This window comes from Ranitomeya variabilis, chromosome 4, assembly GCF_051348905.1.
Source record: "Ranitomeya variabilis isolate aRanVar5 chromosome 4, aRanVar5.hap1, whole genome shotgun sequence".
NCBI classification, from domain to species: Eukaryota; Metazoa; Chordata; class Amphibia; order Anura; family Dendrobatidae; genus Ranitomeya; species Ranitomeya variabilis.
The window spans coordinates 751,213,725-751,228,728 of record NC_135235.1 but is presented as its reverse complement, the minus strand read 5'-3'; the positions used below and the strand labels follow the sequence as shown (position 1 = coordinate 751,228,728).

The 15,004-nt window shown below is 50.0% G+C and overlaps 1 protein-coding gene across 1 annotated transcript in view; it reads left to right on the top strand.

Moving 5' to 3' along the window:
• Positions 1 to 11,734, top strand: part of LOC143766774 (ABC-type organic anion transporter ABCA8-like) — a 158,366-nt gene extending 146,632 nt beyond the window's left edge. The window contains exons 29-40 of the mRNA XM_077254726.1: positions 7,229 to 7,320; positions 7,510 to 7,630; positions 8,417 to 8,537; positions 9,015 to 9,106; positions 9,225 to 9,382; positions 9,488 to 9,563; positions 9,703 to 9,797; positions 9,918 to 10,037; positions 10,284 to 10,424; positions 10,501 to 10,580; positions 10,661 to 10,716; positions 11,298 to 11,734. Coding sequence (XP_077110841.1) covers positions 7,229 to 7,320; positions 7,510 to 7,630; positions 8,417 to 8,537; positions 9,015 to 9,106; positions 9,225 to 9,382; positions 9,488 to 9,563; positions 9,703 to 9,797; positions 9,918 to 10,037; positions 10,284 to 10,424; positions 10,501 to 10,580; positions 10,661 to 10,716; positions 11,298 to 11,390 — 1,245 coding nt within the window. The 3' untranslated portion in view covers positions 11,391 to 11,734. The remainder of the gene's footprint in view (positions 1 to 7,228; positions 7,321 to 7,509; positions 7,631 to 8,416; positions 8,538 to 9,014; positions 9,107 to 9,224; positions 9,383 to 9,487; positions 9,564 to 9,702; positions 9,798 to 9,917; positions 10,038 to 10,283; positions 10,425 to 10,500; positions 10,581 to 10,660; positions 10,717 to 11,297) is intronic.
• The last annotated feature ends 3,270 nt before the right edge of the window (positions 11,735 to 15,004 follow it).

Genomic DNA, 15,004 nt, shown 5'->3' with positions numbered 1-15,004 from the left:
GGTGGCTGGAGCCTCGGGGTCTAGTCAGGGGGTTTCCTCGCCTCTGGACCTCAGGGATAGCGTCTTGCGGCGCCGTTTCCTGGAGGCCCTCAAAAAGGGAGAACGGACGATCGAAGTAGAGGGAAGAGTGGTGGACTTGGCCTTTTGGCTGGATAGACACGGCCAGGCTGCCTTCCAAGATAAAAGGGAAGGGGAAACGGTTTGGTCCCTCCCGACAGCCGGGCAGGGGGTGGCCAGGCGGAATGTGGTCCGTCTTCGGTGGAGGGGCAGTGAAGCGTGCCCGCCAAGGGCGAGGGTTGTGGAGCTCCTTCTGAAGATGGACTTCAGGGCGACGGACATCTTTGCCCTGATTCATCCGTTTGGCACCTCCTTCTTCGATGTCAGTTTTGTTCGGCCAGAGGGCTTGGAGCTTTTCTGGTCGAATTTCGAACTGGCAAAGGGGGAGCCCGGCTGGCGAGACTTTGCCGTGCAGGCGGTGTCTCGCCAAAATAGTGTAAAGAGGGTGACCGTTCTGACAAGTAACGAGTCACTCTCTGGGGTCGACATAATGACGTGGCTTTCCCGTTATGGGGAAGTCACCGAGGTCCCTAAAAAAAATAGGGACGAGTTTGGCATTTGGTCAGGGGGCTGGACCTTCATGGTAAAGTTGAAGGTTTCAGGAGGTACGGTCACCCACATCCCTTCCTCAGCATTTCTGGGGAGGGACAGAATCCAGATCTTCTACCAGGGGCAACCGAAGGTCTGCCACAGGTGCGGTGATCCCCGCCACTTCAGCGCAGGCTGCAAGGTACAGAAATGTGCCTTGTGTGGCGGGGTAGGCCATCTTGCCGCGGCCTGTGGTGACATTAGGTGTCACCTGTGTGGTGACCTTGGTCACCCGTATAGCCGCTGCCCCCGTTCCTTTTCCAGCACCATCTCTGGCCCGGCAGGGGGGAGCCAAGGGGGGGTCCCCGGTGGTGCAACTTCTGCTGTGGCTGAGGGTGGAGGCATGAGGGGAGCTGAGGGGTCGGTGAGGAAAGGCGAGGCTGGTACATCTGCCCACCAGTGGCAACAGGTGAGGAGCCGTAAGGGCAGGGGGCAGGATAAGCCTCAGGCAACTGGGGTGATGACTGCCCCCACCCTGGAGACGGCAGCCGAAGCCTCTGAGGCCCTGGGGGAGAAGGCGGTGAGCGAGGAGATCCGGAGGATGGAGAGGGAGGAGTTGGCTGCTTCTGATAACTCTTCCCAGTATGAAAGTCTGGATGAAGAGGTGGTGGAGCAGCCTAAAAAAACGGGTGACAATCGTACCAGTAAGAGTCGGAAGAAGAGGAAGAACAAGGCTAAAAAATCTAAGCCCCCCCCCCTGGCCACTGGGGTGCCTACGGAAGGGCTCGCTGACTCCCCTCTGATCCCCCTCTCCAATCGGTTCCAAGCCCTCGATGACTCTGCTGTGTCGGAGGTCGGGGGTGAGGGGCCGGTCGCAACATCTGGGGTGCCTTCGGGGAGTGGTGAGGTCTGTCCTCCGGGGGATTCACACTCCTCTGGAGGGGGGACTACCTCGGGGTCCAGGGGCAAGGAATCTATTTCTGGGAAATCCAGTGCTATAAAGGAGGATATGGACACCTCGGTATCTTTAAAGAGGAGGGGTGAGTCGGGCTCTTCCTCAGAAGGGGAGAGGAAAACAGGGGGTACGGTTAAAAAACAGGCCATCTAACTCAATCACCCATGATGGCGGAACCTACCCCGTTGACTCTGGCGTCGATTAATGTCGCCAGCATAAAGTCAGATACGGCTAGATTTACGGCCTTTGATTTTTTCACCCGGGTTGAGGCTGATATTTTATTTTTGCAGGAGACCAGACTAACGGACCTGGGGTCCATCTACAAAGCAAAGAGGGAATGGAGGAGTGGGCCCTCATACTGGTCTCTTGCGGCCGAGCCGTATAGCGGGGTAGCGGTCCTTTTTAAGACCGTGGAGGTGGAATGCAGACGGGTGATCGAGGTAGAAATGGGGAGATGTTTGGTCCTTGACGTCTTCATGAGGGGACAGGAGCTTCGGCTCATCAATATCTATGGCCCACAATCCAAGTGGGACCGTAAATGTCTCTTCCTGAGGATCAAGCCCTATCTTTTTACGAGCCGGCAGGTGGTCTTCGGTGGGGATTTTAATACTGTAACCAGACTCCGTGATAGGGGAGGCCCTGGAGACCGGCTGGCTTATGATAGCGTAGCCTTGAATAGCATAGTAAGCGAAGCTCGCCTGGTGGATGTCCACATCCGGCACACCCCAGGTCACGAGGGTTTCACCTTTTTTAGGGGAAGCAGTAGGTCTAGGATAGATAGGTTTTTTTTAAAGGAGGAAGCCGTCTCTTCTGCAGTGTCCGCTGTTGAGGTGGAGTTCTCCGATCACTGTTTCATTTTCTTTACTTTGAATGTTACAGAGACCCCCCGGATGGGGAGAGGCCTATGGAAGCTGAATTCGTCCCTTCTGGAAGAGGCGGAAGTAAGACAGTCCTTTGAGGAATTTCTTCAGAGCCAGGTACCTCTCTTGGGTCTTTGTAGCAGTAAGTCTGAGTGGTGGGAGATCTTCAAAAGAAGGGTCGCAGGGTTCTTCCGTCAGCTCTCGAGCCTCAGAGGCCTGAACAGGTACCGCCTGTATCGGGAGCTGGGGAGGAAACTCGAGCAGCTCGTCTCGACTGGAGGGGACCGAGAGGAAATCTCCAGGGTGAAGACCTTGCTCAAGGGGTGCCAGTATGATAGGCACACATCCTTGATTTTTGAGAGGGATTTCGGGAGGTACCGCTCGCCCGACCCTTACAGAAACTGCAGGTTGTCAGTGAATTGTAAGATGGTGAGAGGACTGATTGACAGTACGGGGTCCCTGAACAGATCCAAATCAGGGATCCTGGAGGTGGTCAGATCCTTCTACTTGCACCTCTTGGGGAGGAGGGATCCTGATCGGGATGAGATGTCGGCTTTCCTGACTGAAACCATCCCTGAGCCAGGGGATGACCCCTCTCTTCATGTTTTGGCAGAAGCAATCAGGGAAGAGGAAGTGAGACGGGCGATTGATGGGCTCCGGCCCAAAAAGTCGCCCGGTCCGGATGGCTTAACATCCGAGTTCTACAAGACTTTTAGGGACTCTTTGGTCCCCCTCTTGACTGAGGTTTTTAATGAGTGCCTCTCCTCGGGCATTCTACCCAGTTCAATGAGGAAGTCAGCCCTGATTATCCTGTCAAAGGGTAAAGACTCGTCCCGTATTGAGAATTGGCGTCCCATAGCGCTTCTCAATACGGACCGAAAGGTTCTGGCAAAGGTGCTTTTTAATCGGCTGGTGCAGTTTGCGCCCCGGCTCCTTTCGGGGGCCCAGCACTGCTCTGTTCCAGGCCGCAGTACATTTAGTGCTGTGCTCGGTGTCCGGGAGGCAGTGGAGCAGGGCAGGGCAGGTCACTGGAAGGGGTACTTGCTGTCCTTAGACCAGGCGAAGGCCTTTGACCGGGTTAACCATGAGTACCTCTGGTCCGTCCTTCTGAGGTATGGTCTGCCTGGGAGGTTTGTTGATTGGTTGAGAGTTTTATACAATGGGGCAGAGACTTTTCCGCTCGTGAACGGTTGGGTCGGACACCCTTTTGAGGTGAGGTCTGGTGTCCGCCAGGGCTGTCCTCTGAGCCCGCTGTTATACGTGTTTGCGATCGACCCCCTTTTAAGGAGGGTGGAGCGTGGACCGTTGGTGGGAGTCAGGATGGACCAGGCGGAGCCAGAGGCCGCCTTGAGGGTAGTGGCGTACGCTGATGATGTTTCCCTTTTTGTATCCTCGAGAGAGGAGGCAGATTGGGTGATGTCTGAGGTTGAACGCTACTCGGTGGCATCCGGTTCCATGATCAACCGGGACAAGTGTGAGAGTCTCTGGCTGGGAGGGGGAGATCCAAGTTTTGATCTCCCGGACACCCTTCCAGGGCCTCAGGCCACAGCAAAAATATTAGGCATCAGTTTCGGCCCGGGGGACTATCCCCAGCAAAACTGGGAGGGCAGACTTAAGATTGCCGCCCAGAAGGTGGATCAGTGGAAGGGTTGGTCTTTGACCCTAAGGGAAAGGGTTAGTCTTGCCAAGGGCTATTTGCTTCCTTTGCTAATATATTTGGGCAGCGTCTGCATCTTGCCAGAGCCTCTTTGGACACGGGTCTACAGCCTGTTTTTCCAATTGTTATGGGGAAATAGGCTGAACCTAATCAAGAGGGAGGTCACGTACCGCACGAGGAGACTAGGAGGGTTGGGTATGGTCAACCCAGTGGTGTTTCTAGTAAACACCTTTCTTAAGGCAAACATCGCCAACCTCTGGTCAGAGAGGGCTCCTCTGTGGGTATTCTCCTGTAGGGGGTGGTTTCGGCCTTTCTTCCAGGAATGGGAGACAGGAGGGCAGGTAAAGGACCTTCGAACACCTCATGGGCATCTTCCGGCTTATGCTACCCCGGTTCTGAAGGTGATCCGTCGGTGGGGTCTGGGAGTGTGGGAGATCAGGACCATGTCGAGAAGGTTACTTGACAATAGGGTCCTGTTGACCCACTTTCAGAAGCCCCTGGCGCTCAGGGATTGCCCAAGCTGGGATCTGGAGGTAGGGCTCGGGTTATTGAACTCTAAGCGGATCCCCTTGAAGTTTTGGGACTTGGCTTGGCGCTGCTTCCATGGGAAGCTGTATGTGAGGGACAACCTGAAGTGCAGATGCTCTGATGACCGGGATTGTCCCCGCGAAGAGTGTGGCGGTATGCTTGAAAGCATGGAGCATTTCCTGCTTCGGTGTCCCTTTAATACAGAGGTCTACAGCAGGGTGGGTGCTTCCATTGGCTGGCCTAGGCTGGCAGGCCTTTCCTATGCGGAGTGGGCCTATGGGGCATTCAGGTCCCTTGGTGGCCGAGATCGGGGCACTGTTTTCTTAGTTAGTTTAGTAACTAGGTTCCACACGTGGAATGCACGGTGTCTAGTGTCTACTCAGCGGAAAGTCCTCCCCAGGGAAGAGGTGATTAGGAACATCCTGGGTGACCTGGCAAAAGTGCGCTTGCTGGAGTTTGAGAGGCTGGGTGCAGGGAGGGCCTCTCTTCTTTGGAGGGGTTTCTCCTTTAATGTGCCCTAGGGAGAGTTAGGTTCTGTGTGCCTGTGATAGGGTTGAGTTAGTCTTTTTTATCTTTTTATCTTTATTTTGTAGGGTCAGATAGATGTGTAGGGACAGGGAGGGACAGATAGGGACAGTCTTTAGGGACAGGTAGTTAGTATTAGGTTGGTAGTGAGGGTCAGTGAGGGACAGGTAGGGGCAGGTAGGGAGAGATTAGTAGGGCTATAGGGACAGGATTTTCTCTTTTGTGTTGTTAGGGAGGGTCAGGGGGATGTGCGGTAGATTAGGGTGAGAGCCTCTATGGTCTCCAGTTCCTGGTGGTGGGCTGTAACCCTCACTTATAGATTTTTGTTTTGTAATTGGTAACCCGGGTATAGGGCTTGCAAGCATTGAACTTGGGCCTGTTCTTTGGTCATGGTTAAGGTGTGTATTGGTTATTATTATGTTATTATTGATTATATGTTATTATAAGGTTGTATATATGTTACATGTGTACTATGATGCGTGTAGGGGGGATTTAGTTTAGGTGGGGTGGGGGGTTTCTTGGGGGGTGGGGGGATGGGTTTTGGAGAATGGACGTCCGGCGGGATGCCAAGAAGAGGAAAAAAGGGCCATAAACTTCTGTGGACCTTGTTGTATAGTGAAGGCCACAAACTTTCGTGGGACCTTGTGTGATAGGCCACAAACTCTCGTGGGACCTTGTGTGATAGGCCACAAACTCTCGTGGGACCTGGTGTGATAGGCCACAAACTTTCGTGGGACCTTTGGGGGAATGGTGGTGGTTTAGTTTAGGAGGTAAAAAAAAAAAAAAAAAAAAAAAAAATAAAAAAAAAATAAAAATAAAAAATAAAAATAATAAAAAAAAAATAATATATGATTAAGTTTTGGCCAGGTGGCCTATTTGCTTTCTTTAGGGCAGTTGGCCGACTTTTGTTTATTTTTCTAGGGATGAATGCATGGGTATGTGTGTATGAGGGAAAAAGGTACAAGGGGAGAGAAAAAAGGATATAGGTTGAGGTCTCTTCCCTTGCTGGGGGTATTAATGAAATGGAGGAACATTTTGTTTGTATAAATATGCTGGACATTGGACTTTTGGGGACTGTGAATAATTTGTTTTGTTATTGAGTTTGTCTGTAAGCTTTGCCTGTAAGTTTTGTTTTGTACTTTTATAATAAAAAAGAGATACAGGATGTAACTCAGGATCAGTAATGTAATGTATGTACACAGTGACTGCACCAGCAGAATAGTGAGTGCAGCTCTGGGGTATAATACAGGATGTAACTCAGGATCAGTAATGTAATGTATGTACACAGTGACTGCACCAGCAAAATAGTGCAGCTCTGGGGTGTAATACACGATGTAACTCAGGATCAGTAATGTAATGTATGTACACAGTGACTGCACCAGCAGAATAGTGAGTGCAGCTCTGGAGTATAATACAGGATGTAACTCAGGATCAGTAATGTAATGTATGTACACAGTGACTGCACCAGCAGAAAAGTGAGTGCAGCTCTGGAGTACAATACAGGATGTAACTCAGGATCAGTAATGTAATGTATGTACACAGTGACTGCACCAGCAGAATAGTGAGTGCAGCTCTGGGGTATAATACAGGATGTAACTCAGGATCAGTAATGTAATGTATGTACACAGTGACTGCACCAGCAAAATAGTGCAGCTCTGGAGTATAATACAGATGTAACTCAGGATCAGTAATGTAATGTATGTACACAGTGACTGCACCAGCAGAATAGTGAGTGCAGCCCTGGGGTATAATACAGGATGTAACCCAGGATCTGTAATGTAATGTATGTACAGAGTGACTGCACCAGCAGAATAGTGAGTGCAGCCCTGGGGTATAATACAGGATGTAACTCGGGATCAGTAATGTAATGTATGTACACAGTGACTGCACAAGCAGAATAGTGAGTGCAGCTCTGGAGTATAGTACAGGAGGTAACTCAGGATCAGTAATGTCTGTCTGTACACAGTGACTGCACCAGCAGAATAGTGAGTGCAGCTCTGGAGTATAGTACATGATATGTAATATAATATATGTAGATATTTCCAGACTGCTCTTTGCAGTGCTGGTTACATAGGTTTTTTTCTGTCTCCATTACCCTGGTTTGTTCTCTGGTTTCAGCCATGCGTTCACATCATCTTATTTTGGGGCGTCCTCTGGCTTTTGGAGTGGAGATTTGGAACAAGATGCCTGAGAACAGATCCCGTCTATAGGTCAGAAAATGAAAGAATCCTTCATTTGCAGATTTGTGGCACCGTCTCCTGTGCTGATTGGTGCAATGTTTTAGACCCCTGCCAGTCGCCTATTAATTATAGAGTTCTCCTCTTGTCTCTATTACCCCCCTCTCGGGGCCGATGTGTTGCCCCCACATTGGATATTACAGTATAAAGCTTGTTTTTTAGATTTTCTCAAAGAAAACATAAATTTAAGGAGAATCCGGAAGACCTGGAGGAGGCGGATGAGGAAGTGCTGGCCGAGCGGGAAAGGGTTAAATACCTGAAGGGCACGACAGATGACGAAGAGGTGAGTTTGTATCCAGGGCATTAATCTCTTGTTTTCCATTCTCCATTTGCTTTCTGCTCCTCTTCTTCCGGGGTTTTTCTCTTTTTCTGTCCTCGCAGCCGTATGAGGACGAAATTCAGTTTTTAATGATGTCATTTATGGAAATACAGGAAAAAATTCCAGGAGGGGTGAAATGTGACCCCACTACTGTTCTTCAGGTTTTGTTTTCAGTGTTCATTTTGGGGCAAAAGTGATGATAGGAGTTTGGTGACACCCGAGTCCAACTGATTATTTTTTATTTCAGTGGTAACAAAAAAAAAGCCATTTTTAAAAAATCAAATAAATAAAACTTTTGTGTCACCATTTTCCAAGCCCGGTTACATTTCCCTGTGGATGGAGCCACGTCAGGACTCGTTCTCCTCGATGCTGCTGACAGTTTTATCACTTCCAATGTAGGGAACGTTCGGCGTCTCGATCGCTCATGTTTAAAGGGGTGGCTGAAATCCACAATTTTTGTGATTTGATTTTTTTTCTCTTTTTTTTTTGTACCATATGGGTTAATTAATTTTAGATTTTGGTCGTCAGGAGTTTTACAATCACGATGTTAAAGAACATTCAGACTTATTATTTTATTTTTGTTCTTTATTTTCAATGGGGAAAAAGTTCACATATTTATAGATATAACAGTACCGACCACAGAGATATATAACAGCACTGATCACACACAGATATATAACAGCACTGATCACACACACATATATAACAGCAATGACTGAATCCAGATTGACATTACTTTTTTTTCCTCAGAAGCCGACCATCATCGTTGACAGTCTACGCAAAGAGTTTAAGGACAAATCAGGAACTTTCACCTGTAGGAAAAGAAGGAGGAAAGCAGCTGCCCGACACTTGTCCTTCTGTGTGAAAAAAGGTGCGTGTAAATGTGGACCAGCAGTGAAGAGTGAGCCTGAGGGGAAGACTCAGTAGCAGATGATCCGCTCTGAGGGGAGGACTCGGTATTGGATGATCCGCTCTGAGAGGAGAACTCGGTATTGGATGATCCGCTCTGAGAGGAGGTCTCGGTGCCTGATGATCCACTTTGAGGGGAGGACTCAGAACCGGACGATTCGCTCTGAGGGCAGGACTCAGTACCGGACGATCCACTCTGAGGGGAAGATTCGGTTCCTGATGATCCACACTGAGGGGAGGACTCAGTACTCTGAGGAGGGGACTTGGTACCAGACGATCCGCTCTGAGTGGAGGACTCAGTACCAGATGATCCGCTCTGAGGGAAGGACTCGGTACCAGATGATCCGCTCTGAGGGGAGGACTCAGTACCGGACGATCCGCTTTAAGGGGAGAACTCGGTACTGGATGATCCACTCAGAGTGTTTGTACATCTCTACAGGTGAAGTTCTGGGATTACTGGGGCCTAACGGAGCTGGGAAAACCACTTCTGTATTAGTGTTGGCCGGAGAACTGACACCTACAGCCGGGGAGGTAAGGACAGTCCTACTGCTCTGCTGTCAGCTCTCAGGATCTCACCTCTGCTGCTCTGTGACTGCGGGAGATGGAGGACTTATAAGGGAATGTTGCTTGTGCATTGTGCCCCCTACAGGTGGTCCTGGGCAGTGCAGCCGATGACAGCGCTGCCTTCATGGGCTACTGCCCGCAGTTTAGCCCTCTGTGGCCGACTCTCACGGTGAAGGAGCATCTGGAGGTCTACGCCGCGGTGAAGGGCATGAAGAAAAATGATGCAAATGAAGCAGTAAAGCGGTAAATAGTCGAGTGCTGCAAAATAATGAAACACGTTAGCGCCGTCGTTACTACAGGTTCGGAGTTTATTTTCATGATACTTTTTATTTTGTCTTTCATCCTCAGGGTGTCGGACGCCCTAGAACTGAGGAAACATTTAAATATGCCGGCCAAAAAGTTGTCTGCTGGGGTGTCCAGAAAAGTATGTGCCCCCCTGAAAATGAGCCTGGCAGCACCAGATTGTCAGATTCATCAATGATGATATATTAGGGGTCTCTGCTGGATTATCAGGGACCATACAGTAATGGAGTAACGCCCCATCTTCTGTATTCTCCCCGTAGGTTTGCTTTGCCATCAGCATGCTGGGTAACCCGACCATCGCCCTCCTGGATGAACCTTCCACCGGTCTGGATCCTAAGGGGCAGCAGAGACTGTGGTGAGTGGTCCGGACGGCCCATAGAACTCCCTAGGTCCAATAGTCCAGCACCTCCCGACCCCACAATATAAGCAGAACCAGCGCGGTCTCCGTTTGGTGGACGCTTCTTATTTATTACAGGAGAGCCCTCCGAGCAGCTTTCCGGAACAAGGAGAGAGGCGCCATCCTGACCACGCACTACATGGAGGAGGCAGAGGCCGTGTGTGACCGCGTCGCCATTATGGTGTCTGGGAAGCTCAGGTGACCACCGCTTATAACAGGGGTCCACAGTAGGTCACAGGGTTGGTCTTATAAATCTCCGCTTGAGCCCACTGATTTAGCAAGACCTCAGTGTGGCGGTGTCTTGATTGGACATATCTGGACATATCTGGATTCAACATGCCCCATCCTTGGTTGTCAATGGTGATTTTGGCTCTGCCCCATAAATCAATCCCTAGTACGGCTAGAGGATGTCCCCCATTCTTTACACTGCTGTCTGATCCCCAGATGCATCGGGTCCATCCAGCAGCTGAAGAGTAAGTTTGGTAAAGGTTACCTCCTGGAGATGAAGGTGAAGGATTCCCAGCAGGTGGAGGAGATTCACCAGGAGATCAGACGCATCTTCCCGCAGGCGGACAGACAGGACAGGTAATGACGGGACCCACACACGACACCCTCCTAGATCACATCAGGGCGGAGGACAACGAGTATGTCATCTCCACAGGTTCTCCTCGCTGCTGTGCTACAAGATCCCTATGGACAATGTGCAGTCCTTATCGCAGGCTTTCTCTCAGCTGGAGGAAGGTAAGAGCAGGAAGTGTAGTCATAGGGACTCAGACTTTCTCAAGTCTATAACTGATTATTTTCTTTTTTCCTGCTTGCAGCAAAGCGCGTCCACGACATTGAGGAGTACAGCTTCTCCCAGCCTACCCTGGAGCAGGTACTGCCTGTACACCTTTACTGCCCATTCTATGGGATTTGTCTATTGTGCCCACATTCTGCGCACTACAGGAGCCTCACAGGTTTGATATATCAGTAAACCTGATGAGAAGACCCCCATCTTCCATTATCTTTACATGCCCTTATAGCACACAAAGTGGACAACCCCTTTAAGGAGGTCCCGTCACATGACATAAATGTGTGATTTCTTTATCTGCTGTAAATGCCGCTGTTCTCCTGAATCCGGCGCTGTTTTCCTTTTGCTCCTGCTCCTCTCCATTGCTGAGATATGGCCTCCTCTTTCCTGTATGTAAATCTGATCTTATTGACAAAGTGGGCGTGTCTTCAAGAGCCTGCCCACAGGGGCCACGCCCACAGTGCTAGCAAGACTAGATTTATATCCAGGGAAAAAGAGGCCATATCTCAGGAACGGAGAGGAGCAGGAACAAAAGACAAACAGCTCCGGACTCAGCAGAAAAGTGGCATTTACACCACACAAGAAAACTACATATTTCTGGCAAGTGACAGCTCCCCTTTAAGTTAGAGGTCATTGTCATCATATTTGCCTCCCTGTTTTCTTAGGTTTTCCTGGACTTGGCCAAAGAGCAGGAGAGGGACGACTTCGACCAAGACGCCATGTTCAAATGGAGACCCCTGAAGTCTGAGAGCGTTTAACAAGATGTTAGGGCATGCTGGGACTTCTAGTGTCACCACAGCCCAATGTTCTCAGGGTGGAGGAGGGGTCAACTGAGCCATAAATACCACGAGGGGCAGTGAAGGGTTAACCCGAGAAGGTGTTACCCATCCGCTCATCCAAGGAATGTGATATTCTATATAGCAGATAATGTGTATCACTGATTGTTACATTGTATCTTCCCATTAACCCTTCATATATACGACAATACGAGCCCAGACGCCGCTCACGTCAGTGTTTGGGCTAAACTCACTTTTTATGATTTTTTTATTATGATTTTGTTTACTTTCTATATTAAAAAATAATGAAATGGTTTATATCCAGAGACTGAAATCCTGTCCTTCTTTACAGCTGAGGGGTTGTTACAATGTATTAGTGTCAGTGTGCTTGCTGTCAGTAAATACATATGTGTGATGTTTGTATCAAATTGGAAACTTATTATTATTATTTATTATTATAGCGCCATTTATTCCATGGCGCTTTACATGTGAAACTCATCTGGACCTCACACTGCTCGCACATCAAAGGGTTTGTTACAGTGTGTCAGCATCAAACGTTCAGGGATCATTGTGATATGGGTCCCAGTGCATCGTCTGGGCATCGATGCCCCACCAACTTGTTGCTTGGAAGCTTTGGGGCCACTGGTGTCTAGATAATAGCTTCATTCTGTTACTTTTGAAACCAAGGGCGGTCACTGACCACTCCTGCCGGCGACGCTGCTGCTTCACATAGCACCTCTTTCTTTTCCAGACTGCTCTGACAGAGTGTAACTGCCAACGTCATGCTGATTGACAGCTGATTCGCCCTCAATAGAGCAGAGTGGTAGGGAAGCAGCTGCTCTATCGACAGGAAGCAGTAGAATCGCCGGCAGGAGCTCTCCGTGACCACTCTCATCACACAGGCCTTAACAGGAGCTGATTATACCACACGCTAGGCCGCAAGTCTCAGATTGGTGAGTTACATGGTACACTTGTCACACTGGCAGCCTTCGTTTCCTGAACCACGGCCCCAGTCTCCTCTTTGTACTGTATGTCTACATTGAAAGCGACAGCTCACATGAACATCCCTCTACTGCGGCCTAGTCGTTTCTCTCTCGGCTCTGACTGCTCACTTGGCTCAGCTCTTCTGGCCTTGGCCTCTCTCAGGCCTTCACTCAGGTCTGGTCTCTCTTGAGTCTTCACTCAGGTCTGGTCTCTCTCGGGTCTTCACTCAGGTCTGGTTTCTCTCTGGTCTTCACTCACATCTGGTCTTTCTCAGGTCTTCCCTCAGTTCTGGTCTCTCTCAGGTCTTCACTCAGGTCTGATCTCTCTCGGGTCTTCACTTGGGTCAGGTCTCTCGGCTCCTTTACTCTGATCTGGTCTCTCAACTCCTTTAGTCAGATCTGGCTCCTTGACTTCTTTACTCGGGCCTGGTCTCTTTTCAGTCTTCACTTGGATCTGGTCTCTCTCAGGTCTTCACTCAGGTCTGGTCTCTCTCAGTCCTTCACTCAGGTCTGGTCTGTCTCGGGTCTTTAATCACATCTGGTCTCTCTCAGGTCTTCACTCAGGTCTAGTATTACTTAGGTCTTCACTCAGGTCTAGTATTACTTAGGTCTTCACTCAGGTCTGGTCTCTCTCAGGTCTTCACTCAGATCTAGTATTACTTGGGTCTTCACACCGGTCTGGTCTCTCTAGGGTTTTCACACAAACAGGGGAAGATGGACAGGGGCCCCCAAAGACTGAAGGTAATGGATCCCAGGTGCACTGCTGGACAGGAAGGGAGATCCCTGGGGCTTACAGAGCCAGTGGGTAGAAGGTATGGTAAAGGAGGAACGAATGGTATGGCTGAAGATGTGTTGTGCTAAGAAAGTCAGGAATATGAAGTGCTTTGCCCTGTCTCATGTGTTACCACTTGATGAACTTTGACTGACCAGTAAACATTTGCTTGTTGCAATGAACTTAGTGTCTCCTGAGTTATTTGTGAATGTGTAGGCCTGGAGACAGCAGAGGCTTGCAGCCCACAAGTGAGTGTCATGCACCCCACATCCTACAGCACACTGGGACTGGGACACTGTTTTCCTGTCAAGCACCAGAACGTAACTGGACAGCAGCTCGGTCATGACTACCGCTCTTGCCCACTGTACATTTGGTGTTCTTGGCAGGATTGGTCCACGCATCAAGAAAACTTGACAGAAGCGGTAAGGATTCAGTGAAAGCAAAGATGGCATCAAGCACCGATTGTAAGATCGCGGTGAGCGAAATGGCGAGACGGAAGAAGCGAAAGAGCTTAAAAACCCATCCAGTCTGGGAGGTGGCTTGTCCAGAGAGGCAAGCCGGCGACATTGTTAGCGAAAGGAATTGAAAGCGAGCATGACCCAATGGAACAGTTCTACAGCACTACAGAGTGGGCCTGGACAGGCCGAATGGCAGAGAACGGTGAAGCCAATGGAGCTGGAAATGCACCTGGGAGGATTATGGCCATTGGAGGATCTACCCTCGGCCAAGATTCACTATCCGGAACAAGACCACAAGACCAAGTTTCCCTGGCCGATCCCGGAACCCAAATGTGACAACCAGACAAAAACGGCCATGTCGGATAGCTGCAGCCTTGCGGCCGGGCAGCACAGCTGAAAGCGATGGTGGCAGTCCCCACAGTAAGTACACCTCAGCCGCCTGGAGAGGTCCCAGCCCAGAGAACAGCTCCTGCCCTCTTTCCCTCATGTATATAGAGCAGCCCCCGGTCCCAGATGAGGCTAAGTTGGTGGCGACAGTTGTCCAGAGGAAGAAAGAGAGGGAGAAGTGGGTGTTGGCCCAATTGAAGTCTCCCGGAAGCGGCGAGGTCTGCAACCAGATGACGCAAAAAATCGTGAGGCACTTTGACTCTGTGAGTGGGTATGGATTCATTCAGGAGGCGATCACTGGCGACAAAGTATACGTCAACTCCGGTTCCTTACTGTATTGGCCCTACATGCTGCAGCAAGGAGACTGTCTCAGTTTCATTAAAGAAGATGTACCGTGAGGGTGGTATGCGGTGGTGGCCCTACTACCAGAAGGAGAACAATCTGCACAACCAGAAAAGGTGACTCTACAGGCCGGTTTAGGCCCACAGCATGAGGGAACCATGGTCAGGGCTCCACCACCTCCCAGTCTTGCGTTTTCCAGCTCCACAGAATGGACCCGGAAGAACAGTGGAGAAACGGGATCCAGCACCTCATCCTCCACCGTCATTGCAAAGGACTCAGGCATGACTGAAGTGGCCAGTACTCCAATCATAGCACTTGGGCCCCCACTCAACCACCTATGTTGGGCAGTCTGGAGCAAAGGAGACCTGGGTTTGAAGGTAACTGCAGCATCCAACATGGTGGCCCGAAAACAAAAGGTCTATTCTGACCAAGTTAAAATTGTGCTTGCTGCATGAAAGAGAAAAGGAAAGTGAGAAGGGAACTGTTCCTGTTCCTGTGGGCTGGTGACCCTGAATGTGCCGGGAACTCCCCCGGGTGTTGGCCAAGACAGCCAAAGTTTTGTTGTTCCCCCTCCCAGTTGTTTTACGCAAGTTAAGAATCCCCCTGCTGGATTAAGAAACTGTGAACCACTGTCACAATAATGTGAATATGCAT